Source organism: Microcebus murinus, chromosome 10 (assembly GCF_040939455.1).
Source record: "Microcebus murinus isolate Inina chromosome 10, M.murinus_Inina_mat1.0, whole genome shotgun sequence".
Classification (NCBI taxonomy): Eukaryota; Metazoa; Chordata; class Mammalia; order Primates; family Cheirogaleidae; genus Microcebus; species Microcebus murinus.
The window spans coordinates 49,369,230-49,386,946 of record NC_134113.1 but is presented as its reverse complement, the minus strand read 5'-3'; the positions used below and the strand labels follow the sequence as shown (position 1 = coordinate 49,386,946).

The 17,717-nt window shown below is 36.7% G+C and overlaps 1 protein-coding gene across 1 annotated transcript in view; it reads left to right on the top strand.

Moving 5' to 3' along the window:
- Positions 1-17,717, top strand: part of ADAMTS20 (ADAM metallopeptidase with thrombospondin type 1 motif 20) — a 163,010-nt gene that overhangs the window by 124,558 nt on the left and 20,735 nt on the right. The window contains exons 30-36 of the mRNA XM_012746250.3: positions 8,958-9,131; positions 9,207-9,377; positions 14,757-14,957; positions 15,664-15,793; positions 16,008-16,102; positions 16,190-16,281; positions 17,141-17,274. Coding sequence (XP_012601704.2) covers positions 8,958-9,131; positions 9,207-9,377; positions 14,757-14,957; positions 15,664-15,793; positions 16,008-16,102; positions 16,190-16,281; positions 17,141-17,274 — 997 coding nt within the window. The remainder of the gene's footprint in view (positions 1-8,957; positions 9,132-9,206; positions 9,378-14,756; positions 14,958-15,663; positions 15,794-16,007; positions 16,103-16,189; positions 16,282-17,140; positions 17,275-17,717) is intronic.

The following is a 17,717-nucleotide window of genomic DNA, read 5'->3' as shown; positions in this document are numbered from 1 at the left end:
CTCTCGATTCTACTGTCAAAATAGCTGTTGAATCTTCTTGCAACCACTCTGGTCTAGTTAAATTGTTCATCATCACGTGTTCCCAGGCCAACGGCGGCCTTCCAACACATATTTTGGCTACTATTTACTTTCATACAGTGTGAACTCTAGAAGGACTTGAGTATGTTTGTGTCACTTAATATCTTAGTCATGGATGACTAACCTTTGTTCTTAGGGGGTAAGACTAAAACTTAGCCATACTTCCTCAGCTGTATCTCAGGCCAATGTCTTTTTTTCTCTTAGAGACAATGGATATCTTGATCACTAGGCACCTAGCTTTGCATCTAGCTAACCACATCTCACATTGAATACCGTGGTGTCATTGCAAAAGGACTCAACGTCTCCTAATTTATTATATTTGTCATATTGTGGTTTTTTTCAAAGTGGAGGTTTGCCTTACGTTATCTGGACAGAGGTGTGGCAGAATAATGACAACACCACTTTCCCCAAGAGGGGGAAAACACCACGATGGCACTGAGCAGGAAAGGTCACAGATCTGCCTCGTGTGCAGCAGATAGCTCCAAATTCTGACATCAGGCAGGAGCCATGGGAAGGGTGGGAGTGGAAGTGGGAGAGACTTTTTGCTTCTTGGCCACCAACATTCCTGTTGATCCCAAAGATTGTTTTGCTGTGGTGCAGCTGCTGCAGCTGCTGTGGTTGGTATTCATGAGGACACTTTCTGACCCTTAACCTCCGGCCCCACAACAGTGAATCTGTCATCAGTGCTAACAAATTGGCCTTGGCTTACCACCAAATGCGGACTTATATAAGATCCACTAAAGAAACGTATCTCAGGGGTTTCAAAGATACAGATATGAATATTTAAGGACTATAAAAAACAGACGCTTTTGTAGAGTCTGCTTTCTTCTCTTTGAGCTGGTTTTCCTTGTCATAGAAATTAGCCGCATTCACCCACACAGTCCCCCAATTTCTGGCAGAAACAAATGACCACTTGTGAAGTCATTGGCTTTTGATTTATTCTATAAAAAGGACCCACACGAAGTTAACAATTGTAGGCTGTCACTGCACTACATATAATAATCTATTCAACAGAAGTGTAATTTCAGAGGTAGTTACAAGATAATCACTGGTTGCTGCTTTATTCTGATTGTAAAAATTGTAACATTGCTTTACTATAATCACTCACTCTTAAAAATAATTCCATTTTATTACTGTTTTACATGATGCTTCAAATGTAAAGACTCATTTCTTAAATTGTGACCGCAGAGGTGCTCAAATGAGTTTTGAAGGAACACTCTTCCTTTGGTATTTGATATCTTTTTTTAAAAAATGAAAGGATTTAGTAATGCATTTTAATGACTGCTGCTAAACAGGAAGAAACATTGCTATACAGGGCCATTTGTCCTCTGTGTCCACATGTATATCCTTAGATGCAAATTAGATACTTGAATCATTTAAAAAGATAAAAATCACCTACATCCCCTATCCCCACTTCCTGGAAGCAAGGAAATTTTTTTTTTCATTTAATTTTATCTAATTGAGAATACCAGCTTCTCTTGTAGGTTAGAGTTTTTAAGGCTAGCATGGTGCTAGGTTCCTCATTGTCTCAGGCCCCATCTACTTAATGAAGTGCCATCCAAACGCACAGTCTCTATGTTCAGTAAAAAACAAAATTCTGAATTCTCACCTCCTCTTGATCATGACAAACCTACTAAATAACTTAGATATTCAAAGAGTCTCATTCTCCAATATTCAATCTAGAGCCAGATGAAATCAACCACTAGCCTGGTTCCCCTTCTTCAAGGCCCCTCATTTCTTTCTCAAATTTTAAGGTTAGAGCTGTGAACAAAGGTGATACAAATTCCAAAATCCCACAAATCTACTGCCCAGTGCTCCTCACTCAAAGCCCCTAATTTGAAAAGAAAAAGAAACTATTTGGTAAATGCTAGATGTTTACGAGATTTTGTATTTCTATAATTCTATATTGTCCATATTTCAAGAATATGTAAGTACATAAATCTACATTTCTATGTTTTCAAAAATTTCTGACATATACATATATATTTTATAATTTAAAAAATAGCAAATGTTAATTTTTGAAGTCCCCAAAGCCCTCAACGAAGAACCTAGAATCTCTTCATCTCTATCCCCAGAGTATTCAGTGACATTTCTACTGGTGAACCTAGACTGGGACTCAGGGACAGGGAAGATGACTTCCTGCTCTAGGGCCAGTAAACCAGGACTCTCAAGCTTTACTAGCTAATGAAATTCTGTTTTTGAATTGCAATGCTGCCTGCTAACCGTCTACCTTTATCATCTTTCTTGACATTTACGATGGCCTTTCTTTGGATAGCCTGAGGTGACTAACACTCTGATTTGAGGCATGTGCCAAATTTTTCAAGGCAAAAATAATTGTATCTCTGTAAGAAAGGTGGAAAAATGGGAAGGGGAAGAGACCAGCAAGGAACAGTCACTTCCTGGCACCATATGAGAGACTTCTTTATTCCTCAGGACTGCTGGTATCACTACATTCATTATGCAAATGCAGAAACAGCAGCTTAGAGAGGTTAAGCAGCTTGTGCAGATCATAGGGCAGGAAGTGATGGGGGCAGGAGTTTAAACACAGCTCCATTTGAGCTTTTTCCACTGTACTAGTTATCATGATTATTTCATTATTATCATTATATGTTAACTCATCATTATATTTCCTTAGTAACATATTGCTCCCTCTTGCCAAGAAGGACGCATGAAGTCAACCCATCGAGGCCGTCATTGCATTACATATAATGTAGTCAGTAGAAATGTAATTTCTATGTCGTACTGAGTACATTGCAAGCTTATTTATGTGAAAAAGAAGTCTGTTGCATAAGTATAAGATATATATGGGTTTCACTGGTAATGGGCAAATAACTGAGGGTTTAGTTGGTCACATATTAAGTACGATACAGTTGCTTGAATCACTAGCAACAAATTAAGCCCCATTAACAGAAGGATAGTTTACTTTGGGGGCACTAATATATCCTGGTCAGATATTTGGAGCAACACCTATTCTGGAATGCACACTATAAGAAAAGTCTTGATATTTTCCCAAATCCTCAGAGAAGAACAATCAAATGGTAGCAATTATGGTGTATCAATCCTGTAGTGTTCTGTTGTGAGTAACAAAAGCCCTGATGTTATTTGCAGTCTAAACCACAAAAACCTTTATTGTTTATATAATAAAAGCAAAGTATTTATTTAATTTTGATTCAATAGCTCCACAATATTAGAGTGCTGGATTAGCATTTCTGAGATTTTGTTAGTCAACTCCTAATGGTTAAAATGGCTGCCACATTTCTAGTGTTCACATCTTCATATTTTCTCACATGAAAATAGATATATATTTGCTCTACATTCATAAGGAAGACAGATTCTGGACAATGGGTAAAAGGTGAAAGAATATTTCCGTTCAACATAAGTGAGTATTTGCTAATATTGGAGCTATTCTAAAAATGGGATGACTGCTTTCAAGATATAGTGGACATGCCCAGAATGAAGCTATGGAACCCTGGGTAAATTTGATGGTAACTCATTCACTTTTGCTGTAGAAGAGATTTCAGAATTGAAGAGAAATTAGGATTAGTTGTTTGTAGTGTCTCTTTTCACTCAACATATTATTGATTCCATAGTTGTGAATAACTGACTATATGAAAACAAAACCTTATCCATAAGAAATTATAAGCAATGCATCAAGAGAGAAGCCTTCACTATTTACATTTTAAATGATTATTTATTAAATAATAGAATGAGTCAGCCTTGATGAACCTATTTCTACAATGCACACTGTAACATTGCTTTTATCTCTGCTCTATAATAGCTACAATGGCTACAGTACCTGTGGATTTGCTAAAATTTACCTATCCACTTCCACTGTCAAGTCTTTGAAGCACCAGTGATGCAGTGTTATGCTTATGCATGTATAAGATATTTGGCTGATTTTTTTTGTTTGAATTGAGTTCAAGTTAGTGAATTCCAATCAATTACTTATGTTATGCTTGCATTTATAGCTGTACAATGCCTTCACATTCATAACCTAGATTTTCTAAAAAAGACAAAATTTAACATGCTTAAAGATATGTAGTTCTATAAAGCTGTCAAAATAAGGGATGTGTATTTTGGAGTTACAATGTACCTTGGGAAGCCACTTAAGAGTGGACGATAGTGTCTTCACAGTATTCACAACCATAGAAGGAACTGGTTTTGGGCAAAGCTAAAAAGTTCTGCTATGGAAATGGTAAATTTGAGGTGCCTTTGACATATCTATGCACAAAACACATGAAAATTTTGGTAAATACATGAAACAAATTCTTCTAAATACCTGAAAATATAAATGCAGAACTCAGAATTATAATCAAGGGGAGAAAACAGATTTAGAAATTATTCACGTGTAGAAGAAATTGCCCAGAGAGAGCTTAGAGAGTGTAAAGAAAACCAGTTATGAACAGAATCCTGGGATATACTAACGTTTAAAGAAAGAACAGACAAAGCAGTTAGTTAAAGACTCTGAGAAGGAGCAGTTTAAGAAGTAAGAGAGAGCACCTAGAACCAAAAGAATTTCAATCACAAAAGTCAGAGTGGCTCAATAGAAAGTGGACAATGGTGCCAAATGTGTAGATGAGATTAACTAAAAAAAGATTTGAAAAGTTTTTGTTGGATTTGGCAATTTGGATTATTGATGACATCAGGGTAGGGAATATTTAACTTCAGTAATGAATTCTTTCCTGTTCAAATCTAAAATCATATCAATTTGCTTTTCTGTACTTTTATCCTAAAAAACTGAAAAACAAAAGTTACTTTTTTTCCCAAGCGTAATCAGTATTTTTTTTTCTTTTTAGAGAAGAGATTCATATTAAAAATATAGTAGCTACCTGTTGTGTCAGTGGATTTTTTTTCCCCTATACTTATGCTGTGATCAAAGGGCCAAAAAAAAACCAGTACAGTTTTTTGAATTTTAGGAAATTATATTTCTCTGATAGAGCTTCTTAGTAAGCTATGTTTTGTGAACTAACTTTTCTAGGAATTTTTTTTTCTGGTTTAGAGGCATATTTTTTAAATTATTTCTGAAAAATGTTTGTAGGGGCTTCATTTTATAGGCTAAACACTTTCATAAGAGGTTCAAATAAGTTAATCTACATCCAGACATTTTAGTTTATCTAATATTGTATCCTACACAAAGCATATATTAAATTATTATTGTCTCCATACAAAAAGCGATATGCTTTTTGTGAAAACACTCGAGTTGGCAAAATTCAACTGTTTAATCATAACATCAAGACCAACATAAGTTATATAGATATGCATAAGATTTTATGCATTTAGATATTATGCATTAGATATACATTATGTTTTACCTCATAAATAAAACAAAAAACAAAATTTGTCTTTACAGTCAGTGGTTGCTGCTTATACTCACAGATAGAAGACTAAATTTTTAAAGTGCCTTTATAGTAAAAAAAGTGTGTGAGAGGAATTTGAGTTCACTGGGTAAACTAAGTTCATAGCTTCTGTGGGATTTAAATATTTTTTCTTTCATGGTAAAACTATATTTAGCAGATATACATTTACTGTTGTGAAAAAGGAAATTAGTTACCTTGGAACTCCTGCAGAAATAAAGAACTTAGTGAATAACCTGATTCTTTTTCCCTTGTAATATTACAGTGGAAAGTACTAACAGGTCCCCAAACAATATTACTCAATATGACCACCAATCCCTTCTGTAATAACAAAGAGTATAAACAACCAAACTCACAAATTAAATAACTATCCTTAGACATACTCCACACTTTATTAATGTTGGCATCACAGCTCTTGGTTTTAGTCAAGGTCTGTTGTTATATGGTTTTACAGCTCAGTTTTGGAACACCTGACATCCTACAGTGAAAGAGTGCCAAGTCTTCTCCATCCCCAGGAGACAACAGCCCAGAAAGAGCTCAGTCTGGAGTCAGAAAGAACTGAGCTTCAATTCTGCTTCACCACTGCTATATGGTCCAAATGTCCTAACTATACCCCCCCCCAAATGCTTGTGTTAAAATCCTAACCCCCAAGGTGATGGTGTTAGGAGGTGGGGACGGGGACTTTGGGAAGTAATTAGGTCATGAGGGTAGAGTCCTTATGATTGGTATTTGTTCCCTTATAAAACATACCCTAGAGAGCTAGGTTGTCCTTTCAACCACATGAGGACACAGTGAGAGGGTGCCCTCTATGAACCAGAAAGTAGGCCCTCCTTAGACACAGAATCTTCTAGAACTTTATTCTTGGAATTCCCAGCCTCCAGAATTGTGAGAAATAAATTTCTATTGCTTATAAGTCACCAATTTATGGTATTTTATTATAGCAGCCCAAATAAACTAAGATAAAAAATTGGTACCATTTAGTGAGGGGCTGCTATAACAAATACTTAATATGGAAGAGGTTTTGGAACTGGGTAATGGATAGAGGCTGGAAGAGTTTTGAGGTGCTTGCTATTATAGTAAAAGCCTGCACTGCCATGAATGCGTTGTTATGGGATATTCTGGTAAGGACCCAGAAAGAAAAGAGGAAAACTGTAAAGAGAGCCTCAATCTTAGAGAACACCTAAATGGTTACAAACAGAATTTTCATAGAAAAATGGACAGTAAAGACCGTGAAATGTCAGATGGAAATCAGAAACATGTTGTTGGACAGTGAAGGAAAGGCCATTCTCGTTACATAGTGGTAAAATGTCCTGGCTGAATTGTGTTCATGTTCCAGTGGTTTGTGGGAGGTAAACTTACGAGTGATGAAACTGGATGTTTCACTAAGCAAAATGTTGAAGGTGCAACTTGGCTTCTCTTGACCATTTATGGAAAAATGTGAAAAGAGAGAAATGCCACAAAGATGGAATTTTTAATCAAAAGGAAAACAGTACTTAAACCTTTGGAAAATTCTCGGCCTATTTCTATTTGAAAAAAGATAGGAAAGCATATTCAGGAGAGAACACAAAGGGCTGTGGTCAAATTGGATAAGGAGATTAGTTTGAATCAGCCATCTCAATTTAAGATATGAGCTGTTCATCAAGAGAATGGGGAGATTAGACATCTATCTAGACAGAATCTGTGTGTTATTGTCTATGACAAGGGAGAAATGACCCCAAAAGACAATTGGAGATCATGGGGGTACCTGATCCCATCACAGTTCCAGAGTGCAAGGCCCAGTGGGGCAGAACAGGACTGCAACAGGCTGGTGCCACCTCACATTAGGAGATCTGCTCCCTGCATTCAGGCACTGCACTGCTTGATGGTCTCCGGTGCAGCTCCAGTGGGCCCAGGTGCAGCATGGGCTGTGATGGCCACCCTGCAGAGTGTACAGGTGGTAAACTTTGGCAGCATCCTGGTGGTATCATCTCCGCTGGCATGCAGAGCAAGTGAGCCATGGTTGTATGGCTTCCTCCACCTAGATTTCAAAAACAGAGTGTCTGGAGTCTTGGGCACATGACCCAAGGAGAGGTCCACTGCAAGCGTGGGGCCACTGCAGAGAGTCCCCACTAAGGTGATGCCTGGGAGAGCAATGGGGTCAGAGCTATCCCTAGGACTCCAGACCACTAGAGCCACCAGCATGCTATTTCAGTCTGGTATTGCCACAGGCACCTACCTACAATCCATGAGAGCTGTGGCATGGACTGCACCCAGCAAAGCTATGGGGGCTATGCCACCTGGAGCCTTGGGGGCCCCAACCCTTGCCCCAGTATGTCCAGAAGGTGGGGCATCAAGTCAAAGGTTATTCTCAGAACTTAATATTATATGTTGTTTGCCCTGTTGGGTTTTGGACTTATTCAAGACCTATTACCTGCTTCTTCTTTTGTATTACATATTTCCTTATTGGAATGGGAATATATACCTTATGCCTGTCCTACCACTGTATTTTGGAAGCATACAACTTATTTGATTTCACAGGCTCACAGGGGAAGGTGACTTTACCTCAGGATGAATCATACTTGAGTCTCACGCACAACTGATTTAGACAATATTTAGATGAGACTCTGGAGTTTTGAGTTGATGCTAGAATGAGTTAAGATTTTTGGTGCTATTAGGGTGGAATGAATATGTTTTTCACATAAGAGGGACATGAATTTGGTGGGAGAAGGGGCAGTATGTGATGATCTGAATGTTTGTGTTGTCACAAAATTCATATAATAAAATTCTAACCACCAAGGTATGGGTGGGTTCTTTTATAGTTCCTTTATAAAAGATATCCCAGAGAGCTGGCTTGTCCCTACCACCATGTGGGGACACAGTGAGAAGATGCCTTCTGTGAACTACTGGATCCTGGATCCTCACTGGACACTGAATCTGCCAGCACCTTGGATTTTCTAGCCTCTAGAACAATGAGAAATAAATTTCTGTTGTTTAAGCCACTCAGTTTATAGTATAATATTTTGTTATACATCCTGAATAGACAAAGAAAATCACTTACTAAAGTCAGCTCCTCAGGCAAGTGAATCTCAGTGTCCTTGGCTGTGGTTCCTCCTTCGTAGAGGTTCCTATTGTCAGGAATAAATGTATAGAAAGTGTTCTGTGAAATTGTAGAACTAACACAAAACTTTCATTGTGCACCTAAGAAAAATGAGGTTTAATGTCTATTTTTCTAGTCTCGATTACATTTAAGTCAGAGAGAGTCATCAATTGGGATGCAGTCTACTATAATGATTTGCTTGTCATAGTTTCTGTAAGGCTTGAGGTACCTTGTGCAAAACAGAGAAAATCTATTAATGTATTTATGTAGAAGCTCCAGACCAGACAATGGTAAAAATATTTATTGCATGCATTTTTTATCTAATGCATGATATAATCTCAGGCTGTGTTTAAAATAAATAATAAAATATGCAATGGCTCTACTTGTCTATTTTTATATAATTTGATATTTATTTGCTAATTGTTCAAATAATGTGGGCTCCTTTGTAGTGTTCTGTGACCTGTGGCTCTGGAGTTCAGCAAAGGGACGTGTACTGCAGACTGAGAGGTGTTGGTCGGGTCGCTGAAAAAATGTGTGATCAGTCCACCCGGCCTTATTTTCAGAGGCAATGTTGGCATCAGGACTGTGTGCAGTACCAGTGGATGGCGGGACAGTGGCTGGATGTGAGTATTAACAAGTAAACTTTCAAAGATATTGCATATAAAAATGTTTCATTCATTTTTTTATTGCATTTCTAGTGTTCCACATCATGTAAGAAAAAAGAGACCCATCGGCTAGTGAAGTGCATTGATGCACAAAACATCCAAGTGAATGAAAGTTTCTGTGATCCTTCAACCAGACCTCTTTCAATAAAAAAATGCAAGAACCCTGCCTGCAAGTACATTGTGGTAACAGGAGACTCATCGCAGGTAAGGCAAAGAAAGAAAGGAAGTTGAGAGTTTTTGCTTCTGGAAAAAAAAAAAAAAAAACCTGCTGGATCTAAAAATTGATGCAGCTGAAACTATATCTAAAATTTGACTCTGAAGGCGGATGATAAGTATGCCTATCAATCTAAGAAATGAGACCAATAACAGTTGAATGGTGCAAAGAGAGTAACAGTAAAACGTATGTCAAACTCTAGTGCAAGTTTGAAGTGTCACTTGGTTCCAACTGTGAAACCAACCACCAGGAGCAGTTTAGCAAACTGGCCTTGCATAGTTGCCCACTTTTTATAAACAGTATTTTTTTTTGAGGTGTAATTGACAAACCATAAACTTAACATATTTAAAGTATACAGCTTAATGAGTTTTAACATATGTACACAACCATAAAACCAGCACCATATTCAAAATAAAGAGCATCTCCATAATGCTCAAAAGTTTCTTTGTGCTACTTTGTAATCCTTTCCCCTCCCCTCTTTTCCTTCCCATCTCACAGGTTACCTCATCTGTTTTCTATACTACACTTTATCAGTTGATAAACATTTGGGTTGATTCCTCTTTTTGACTATTATGCTACTAGGAACATTTGTGTATACGTTTCTGTGTGGATATATGTTTTCAATTCTCTTGGGCAAATACCTAGGAATGGAATTGTTGGGTATTATAACTCTATTTAAGTTTTTGAAGAACTGCCAAACTGTTTTCCATAGTTGCAGCACCATTTTTCATTTCCATTGGCAATGTGTAAGGATTCCTATTTCTTCGTAGTGTCACTAGCACTTGTTATATTTCATCTTTTATAAAATATAATCACCCTGGTGTGTATGAAATGGTATCTTGTATGTTGAAATTGCATTTCTCTAATGACTCATGATGTTAAATATCTTTGTATGTGCTTTTCAGCTATTTGTATATCTTCTTTAGAGAAATGTCTTCAAATTCTTTGCCCATTTGCATTTGCCCATTTTTATAGGATCATTTGTCTTTTATGATTGAATTGTAAAGTTCCTTATATATTCTGAGTATCAACTTTTGTCAGTTACATTACTTGCAAATATTTTCTTCCATTCTGTGGGTTGTCTTTTTCTTTTTCTTTTTCTTTTCTGTTCTCTCTCTCTCTTTTTTTTTTTTTTTTTTTTTTTGTAGAGACAGAGTAAGTCTGTCACCCTGGTAGAGTGCTGTGGTGTTGTCATAGCTCACTGTAACCTCCAACTCTTGGGTTCAGGCGATCCTCCTGGCTCAACATCCCAAGTAGCTGGGACTACAGGTGCACACCACCATGCCTGGCTAATTTTTTCTATTTTTAGTAGAGACAGGGTCTTGCTCTTGCTCAGGCTGGTCTCGAAATCCTGAGCTCAAGCAATCCTCTTGCTTCGGCCTCCCAGAATGCTACGATTACAGGTGTGAGCCACTATGCCCAGCCTTCCCTTTCTTGATAGTTATCCTGTGATGCACAAATGTTTTTAATTTCAATGAAGTCAAATTTATTTTGTTTTTCATTTTGCTTTTTTATGTTTTAGGTATCACATCTAAGAAACTATTGCGTATTCCATGATCACAAAAACTTATACCTATGTTTTCTTCTAAGACTTTTATAATTTTAGCTCATACATTTAGGTCTTAGATACATTTTGAGTTAATATTTGTATATGATGTAAGGTAAGAGTTTAACTTCATCCTTTTACATGCAGTATCCAGTTGCCCTAGCACAATTTGTGGAAAAGACTGTTCTTTTCTCATTGAATTATCTTGGCATCCTTGTTAAAAACCAATTGACCATAAATGTATTGATTTATTTCTGATCTTTTAATTCTATTCTCTTGATCTACATGCCTATCCTTATATCATTACCACTTGGTCTTGTTTATTGCAGCTTAATAGTAGGTTTTGAAGTTAGGAAGTATAAGTGAACCAACTTTGTTCCTCTTTCTCAAGATTGTTTGGCTATTCTGAGTCTCTGACATTTCCATATGAATTTTAGGACAGACTTGTCAAGTTCTTGTCAAGATCAGCTAAGGTTTTGTTACAGCAATGAATCTTGAACAATTTGGGGAATATTGCCATCTGAATAATACTATCTTCCAATCCATGAATGTGCATTGTCTTTCCATTCATTTAGGTCTAATTTACTTTCTTTCCAGTATATTTCAGGTAGTTTCCAGTGCACAAATCTTGCATTTCTTTGTTAAATTTATTTCTAAGTATTTTGTTATTTTTTATGCTTCTGTAAATAGAATTATCTTAATTTCATTTTCTGATTACTCATTGCTAGCATAGAAACAAAATTGATTTTTGTGTATTGAACATGTCTATTGGATCTATTTTGTGTGTGTGGATAACTTAGGTTTTTTTTCATACAACATCATGCCATCTGCAAATAGAAGTAGTTTTACTTCTTTCTTTAAATTTAGGTACTGGTCTGTGGTCTGTTAGGGACTGGACCACAGAGCTCCACTGCCTCTCCTCACGCCTTCACCCCCCATTCATGGAAAAATTGTCTTCCATGAAACTTAGAAACCAGGGGTTGGCCCGGGGGGGGGGGGGTGTCAGGTGCGGGATAGGTGGGTGGCCGGCAAGTAAGTATATTTACAGCCACTCCCCATTGCTGGCATCACCTGAGCTCTGCCTCCCTGCCCATCACAGTCCATGGAAGAATTCTCTTCCATGAATCCAGTCCCTAGTCTCAAAAAGGTTGAAGACTACTGGTATGGTGTATTACATGGATTAATTTTCATATGTTAAAACAACCTTGCATTCCTGACATAAATCTTAATAGGGCCTGGTATATAATCCTTTTTATGTGTTGTTAGAATTGTTTGGCTAATGTTTTGTTTAAAATCTTCATATATACATTCATACTGCATATGTAATACATTATGTATTATGAAGATCTTTACATATATATTCATACTGCATATGTAACACATTATGTATTATGCATATACATATGCAGTCTTTAGTTTTCTTTTTTGTGTGATATCGTTGCCTGGATTTGGGAAATATAAGCAGTGTTCCTTTCTCTTCTATCTTGGAAGAGTTTTGGTAGGGTAGGTGCTAATTCTTCTTTAAACATTTGGTCCTAGGCTCTTCTTGTGTGAAGTTCTTTTTTATTACAAATTCAATCTTTTTACTTGTGATAAATCTATTCAGATTCTCTCTCCTCTTCAGAGTTGGCTGTTATTGCTGTTTGTTGTTGTTACTGTTTGTTTGTTTAGTGACTTTTCTCAACTAACTATAAAGTCCATATTCTTTGTCACATGTAGTCACTGAAGTCTCTGCTCACTTAGTTTAGTTGTCAGATAATGACTAGAAAGTGATTTCCTTAATTTCCTGAAACCAATAATCTCCCAGTCTTTGCCAAGGGCCTCTATGTGTATGTTGGGCAGGGTGTGGTGGGGGGGTGAAATTTCAACACTAAGCCAGGCAGTTGACAATTCTTCCTTAATTTTAACTTCCTGCTTATATAGAGCCTTGAGGTCAGCCAGAGGTGAGACTTCAGGCCCTTCTCAGGTGCTTCTGGGCATGCAGACAGCCCTGGACATGTATTCAACCTGAAGCATGTCCATGGCCTTCTACATTCCTGTGAATATATTGGAGCTTTTCAAGGTCCTGATGGACATCTTATTCCCTGTCTTTTCCTTTTAAGCTTTTTGGCTAGCCAATAATTGCCACAACCAACCATTACTCACTACCCTAGAAGCTGTAAAGTAAAACAATGGCTTCTAATTGAATGGAACAAATGCCCTCAGACTTTTAGCACTGGGCAAATCAGGTCATATAAAGATAACCTTGCAAGTAGGATCTTCTAGAAAACCACTAAACAATTCAAATAATGACAATTCTCTGGAAAAGCGGCTTTGGATGATGCCTAGGCCTGTTATTCTTCTGGTGGCTGCCAGGCTGTGGGTTTTCACCATGATTGCAGGGCTCTTGATTTTCAAGGCTACCATGGAGCTAGAAAGGAGAGAAAGAAATAAGGCTCCTGAAAGCACTACAAAGATTGCTCTTACCAAGATTTAGCTATATTTCTTGAATAAATGCCTCCTAGATTGCTGCAAGTCTTTGGTTAATTTCCAGAGTTCTAAAAAAGATGATTTGACAAATTTTGCCCATTTTCTCTTTGCTGTTATGGAAGAGAGAATTTTTAGATGTCCTTACTCTGCCATTTTCACTGATGTCATCCCTCAGGGTATGTTTTGATGGATGGGTTTTTCTCTTCATTATGGGTCTTATTTTCCACCTTCTTTGCAGCCTGTTAAATTTTTATTGCCTGTCAGACATTATGAATTTTTCCTTTTTGGTTACTGGATATTTTTTTGTTCCAGTACATATATTTTGAACATTGTTTTGGGTTGCATTTATTTTATTTGGCAGCAGTTTGTCTCTCCGCTTGCCTTGCTCTTAACATTTGTTAGGTGAAATCAGTATATTGTTCAATCTGAGGTTATTTATTCCTCTCTACTGTGGTAAGACCCTTTTGAGTACTCTACCTATTGCCCCATGTATAAAAAGTTTTTCAGTCTGACTGGAGAAAACAGGCACTATACTCGGTCCTGTTTGAGCACTGGATACAGTACCTTCTAAACTTTTTGGTTGGTTCATTGCCTGGCTTCGGTTGGTATCCAACATGTATCTGTCTCTGCTGTCTTCCTTTCACTGTGGCAAGACTTGGAAATTCTTTCAAAGCAGTAGGCTCGAACAATTACAGGGTCACTTTGTTTCCCATCCCTCATGGATCACTATCCTTTTTTGTCTAATGTTGAAGTGTCTTAAAAGTCATTGTTTTATCTATTTTGTCCAGATGTTTTGGTTATTTCAGGTTAGAAGATAATCCATTCATATCTATTCATTGTTATTACACTTTTGCTAGAAGCAGAAGTCAATTTGTTCATTTTTGGCCTAAGGCTTAATCACTTACCTATTTTAATCAAATGTTATTAGAATTCACATTTTATGTATTAAGATAAACATATGCTAACTTATACATAGTTACTAGTAAGCTGAGGCCAAATAGTGTTCTTTATTTCAGGTAAGAACCCCTGATATGTTTCATTTCTCCAAAGCTTTTTCTATTAGAAGATATAGTTTCATTCAATTAAGATATTCTTAGCAGTATAATGGAAAAAAATATACACAGGCACTACAGGTAGAAAATCTAGCCTGAATCTGGGTCTTTTCCATTTATTAGTACAACTGTGGGAAAGATGCCTAATGTCTCTGAATCTTTGTTTATTCATCTGTAAATGAGGCTAATTAAATAGGATTGTTGTGGAGATGACAAGTTAAGCACTGACAAATATTAAACCCTGGCTAAATATAAGGACATTGTCTTTTCTTTTTCTCTCCTTGTAATTGTGTATTTTTCAGTGTGCAGGTAACTGTGGATTTAGTTACCAACAAAGGATTACATATTGTATTGGGATCCGGTCTACTAAGAAACATAAGCACCATCAGCTGTGGCCTATAGACTATCCAGAATGCCCTGTGATGCCTTCCTCTCAGGTTTACAAATGCAATATTAGGAGCTGTTTGCATGTGGCTACTTGGAAAGTTGGAAAATGGAGCAAGGTGAGTGTTTAATTATGAATTTAAAACCTTATGAATAATACTTTCTAGGTGTAGGATGCCTGGTGATCTAACTAGATCCTCAGAGGTGTCTCATATCTCTATCGTCTAAAAACCACTTTATCAGTTATTTGTATAAATATCTTATGTCTCTTTCTATGCTTGCTATAACTTGCTTAAAGCAGAGACCATAACTAATAGTTATTTCTGTTCCTCAGAGAACCTTGCATAGTGGCTTGCACTTTGAGCAGGTGCTTAAGAAATATTTATTGGTTAAGTGAAGAAGTAAACAAATCTAACAGATGAGTAACAAAAGTTATTTACACTATATCCTGCTCCCAATTTCACTGATGGAAAGCAAGTAGATGTTACTTTGCAAGCCTAGCATATAACTTAATGAGAAAAAACTCACAGTAGTCTTAATAACTATCATTGATTAATGTTTATTAAGTGTTTACAAAGTACTGTTCCTATAACCACACAAAATAAATTAAAGGAAGCCAATAATTGAGTAATAATAGGCTCATGCCTAAGGATTTTTCCCACCTGTGATGATCTAGCCTTGAGCTTATTTTTGCATCTTCAGTGATACTACCCACTATTGATCCTCAATTTGGTCCAAAAGGACCTAGTCTGAGAGAAGGAGGCTTAGATTTACTGGTTTATTATTTATTATATAGTTTACCTTCAAATTTTACTCTGTTCACAGTGCTCAGTGACTTGCGGAATTGGGATAATGGAGAGACAAGTGGAATGCATGGCCGAAAATGGTCGGTCCAGTGACTTATGTTTAAAGCGCTTAAAACCAGATGCTCAAAAGAAATGTTATGTCAATGACTGTAAGTAATAGACTTCAAAAATCTACTTAGCACCTAAGTTTCCCTGAGAAGGTTTAGTTAAAATGTGACAATAAATATTTGTATTCATAGTAATCACACACTCCACAAAAGGAAGTGTCAGATTTTCAGAGTGTTGCAATGTTTGTATGATTAAGTTCATGCTGTGTTTGTAATTTCTTCCGTGTTGGTAAATTCTCTTAACTTGTCTTTGAAGGTGAATCATTTACCACCTGCAAAGAAATTCAAGTGAAAAACAACATTACTAAGGATGGTGATTATTACCTTAACATTAAAGGACGAATATTAAAGGTATTATGAAGACAGTTCCTATTTGATTTTAACATTGACCATTAACTTTAGAGAAATCTTTTCTACATGTTTGCATTTTTCCTTTAGATCTATTGTGCAGGCATGCACTTGGAGAACCCCAAAGAATATTTATCACTGATCAAAGGCGAAGACAACTTTTCTGAAGTGTATGGCTTTAGGTATGAGCTATGTTTTGGTCTATCTGTGCATTTTCATGGTCCTTCAAGAGAATTGGAAGTTCTAGCCTTCAGAGTAATACTGGAATAGCTTGCACATGGGATGAATAATTTAGGAGCAGGTGGATACATTAGGACCTAAGCTAGATGTTATCCACACCTGTTCAATAACAAAGACTTGAGGCAGGGCATGGTAGCTGTAATCCCAGCACTTTGGGAGCCAAGGCTGGAGAATTGTTTAAGGCCAGGAGTTTGAGACCAGCCTGGGGAACATAATGAGACACTCATCTCTATAAATAGATAAATTAATTAATAATAAAATAAGTCGAGAATGGTAGCACATGCCTGTAGTCCTAGCTACTCAGGGAGCTGAGGCAGGAGGATGGCCTAAGCCCAGGAGTTTGAGGTTATGATGAGCTGTGATGGTGCCACTGCACTCTAGCCTGGATGACAAGTGAGACTCTGTCAATCAATCAGTCAATCAATCAATTAATCAATACTTGAATGTTAGCATGTACTCATATAGAGATTGACTAAGAATACTGTGGGTGAGCAGTGGGACACAGAGAAGATAAGAATTTAACACCTACATGGGTTTTCATAGAAATCAAACTAATTCCAGCAACAAAAGCTAGGAGAATTACAGCTAAATTATTTTTTCTACAAACTGTTATTGAATATCTCATTGAGAATTTTCTGTGTTAACCTGGAGTGATTTTTACTTTTCCCATTTAACTTGTTGACACAATAATATTGAAGAGCAGCAGTGTGTTTTTTATCTTTCTACTTTCAAAATTTACCATTTATCTATGTTATGTAGATAACTGTATCTAATGCTAAAAATATTCCAATGTTGTTACAGACTACAAAATCCATATGAATGTCCTTTTAATGGAAATAGAAGGCAAGACTGTAAATGTAAAAATGATTACCTAGCTGCTGGATACACTGTTTTCAGCAAAATAAGAATTGATCTCACTTTCATGCAAATTAAAAGTAAGTACTAAATCTCTATTTTTTAAAACAAAAAAGCTCCATTTGTCAATGAAACTCTAATAATATGCTAGTATATGTGATAGTGTATAGAGAACGGCCGTGTGCAAAAATTAGTCAAAATTCTTTTGAAGTTATTAATTACGTGCTTTCTCTGCAATGACATGTGCCATGGAGATCCTTAATGAATATGTAGTAGTAGTGACAGTGATGAGATACTGCCCTTCCAAGATAAAACTCTTTACCTTAAAATCCCCAACTACATTAAAGATAAGGAAGTTAATATCCTCGATGCAGTTGTAAAGCTTTGTACGGGGTTTAAGGTCATAATTAACATTAGTTTCTATTATAATTTATCAAGCATTTTCCCATGCATTATCTCAGTTGATCTTTCTATCAACCCTGTATTAGTTGAGGCAGATATGTCACAAGGTTACAAGTGATGA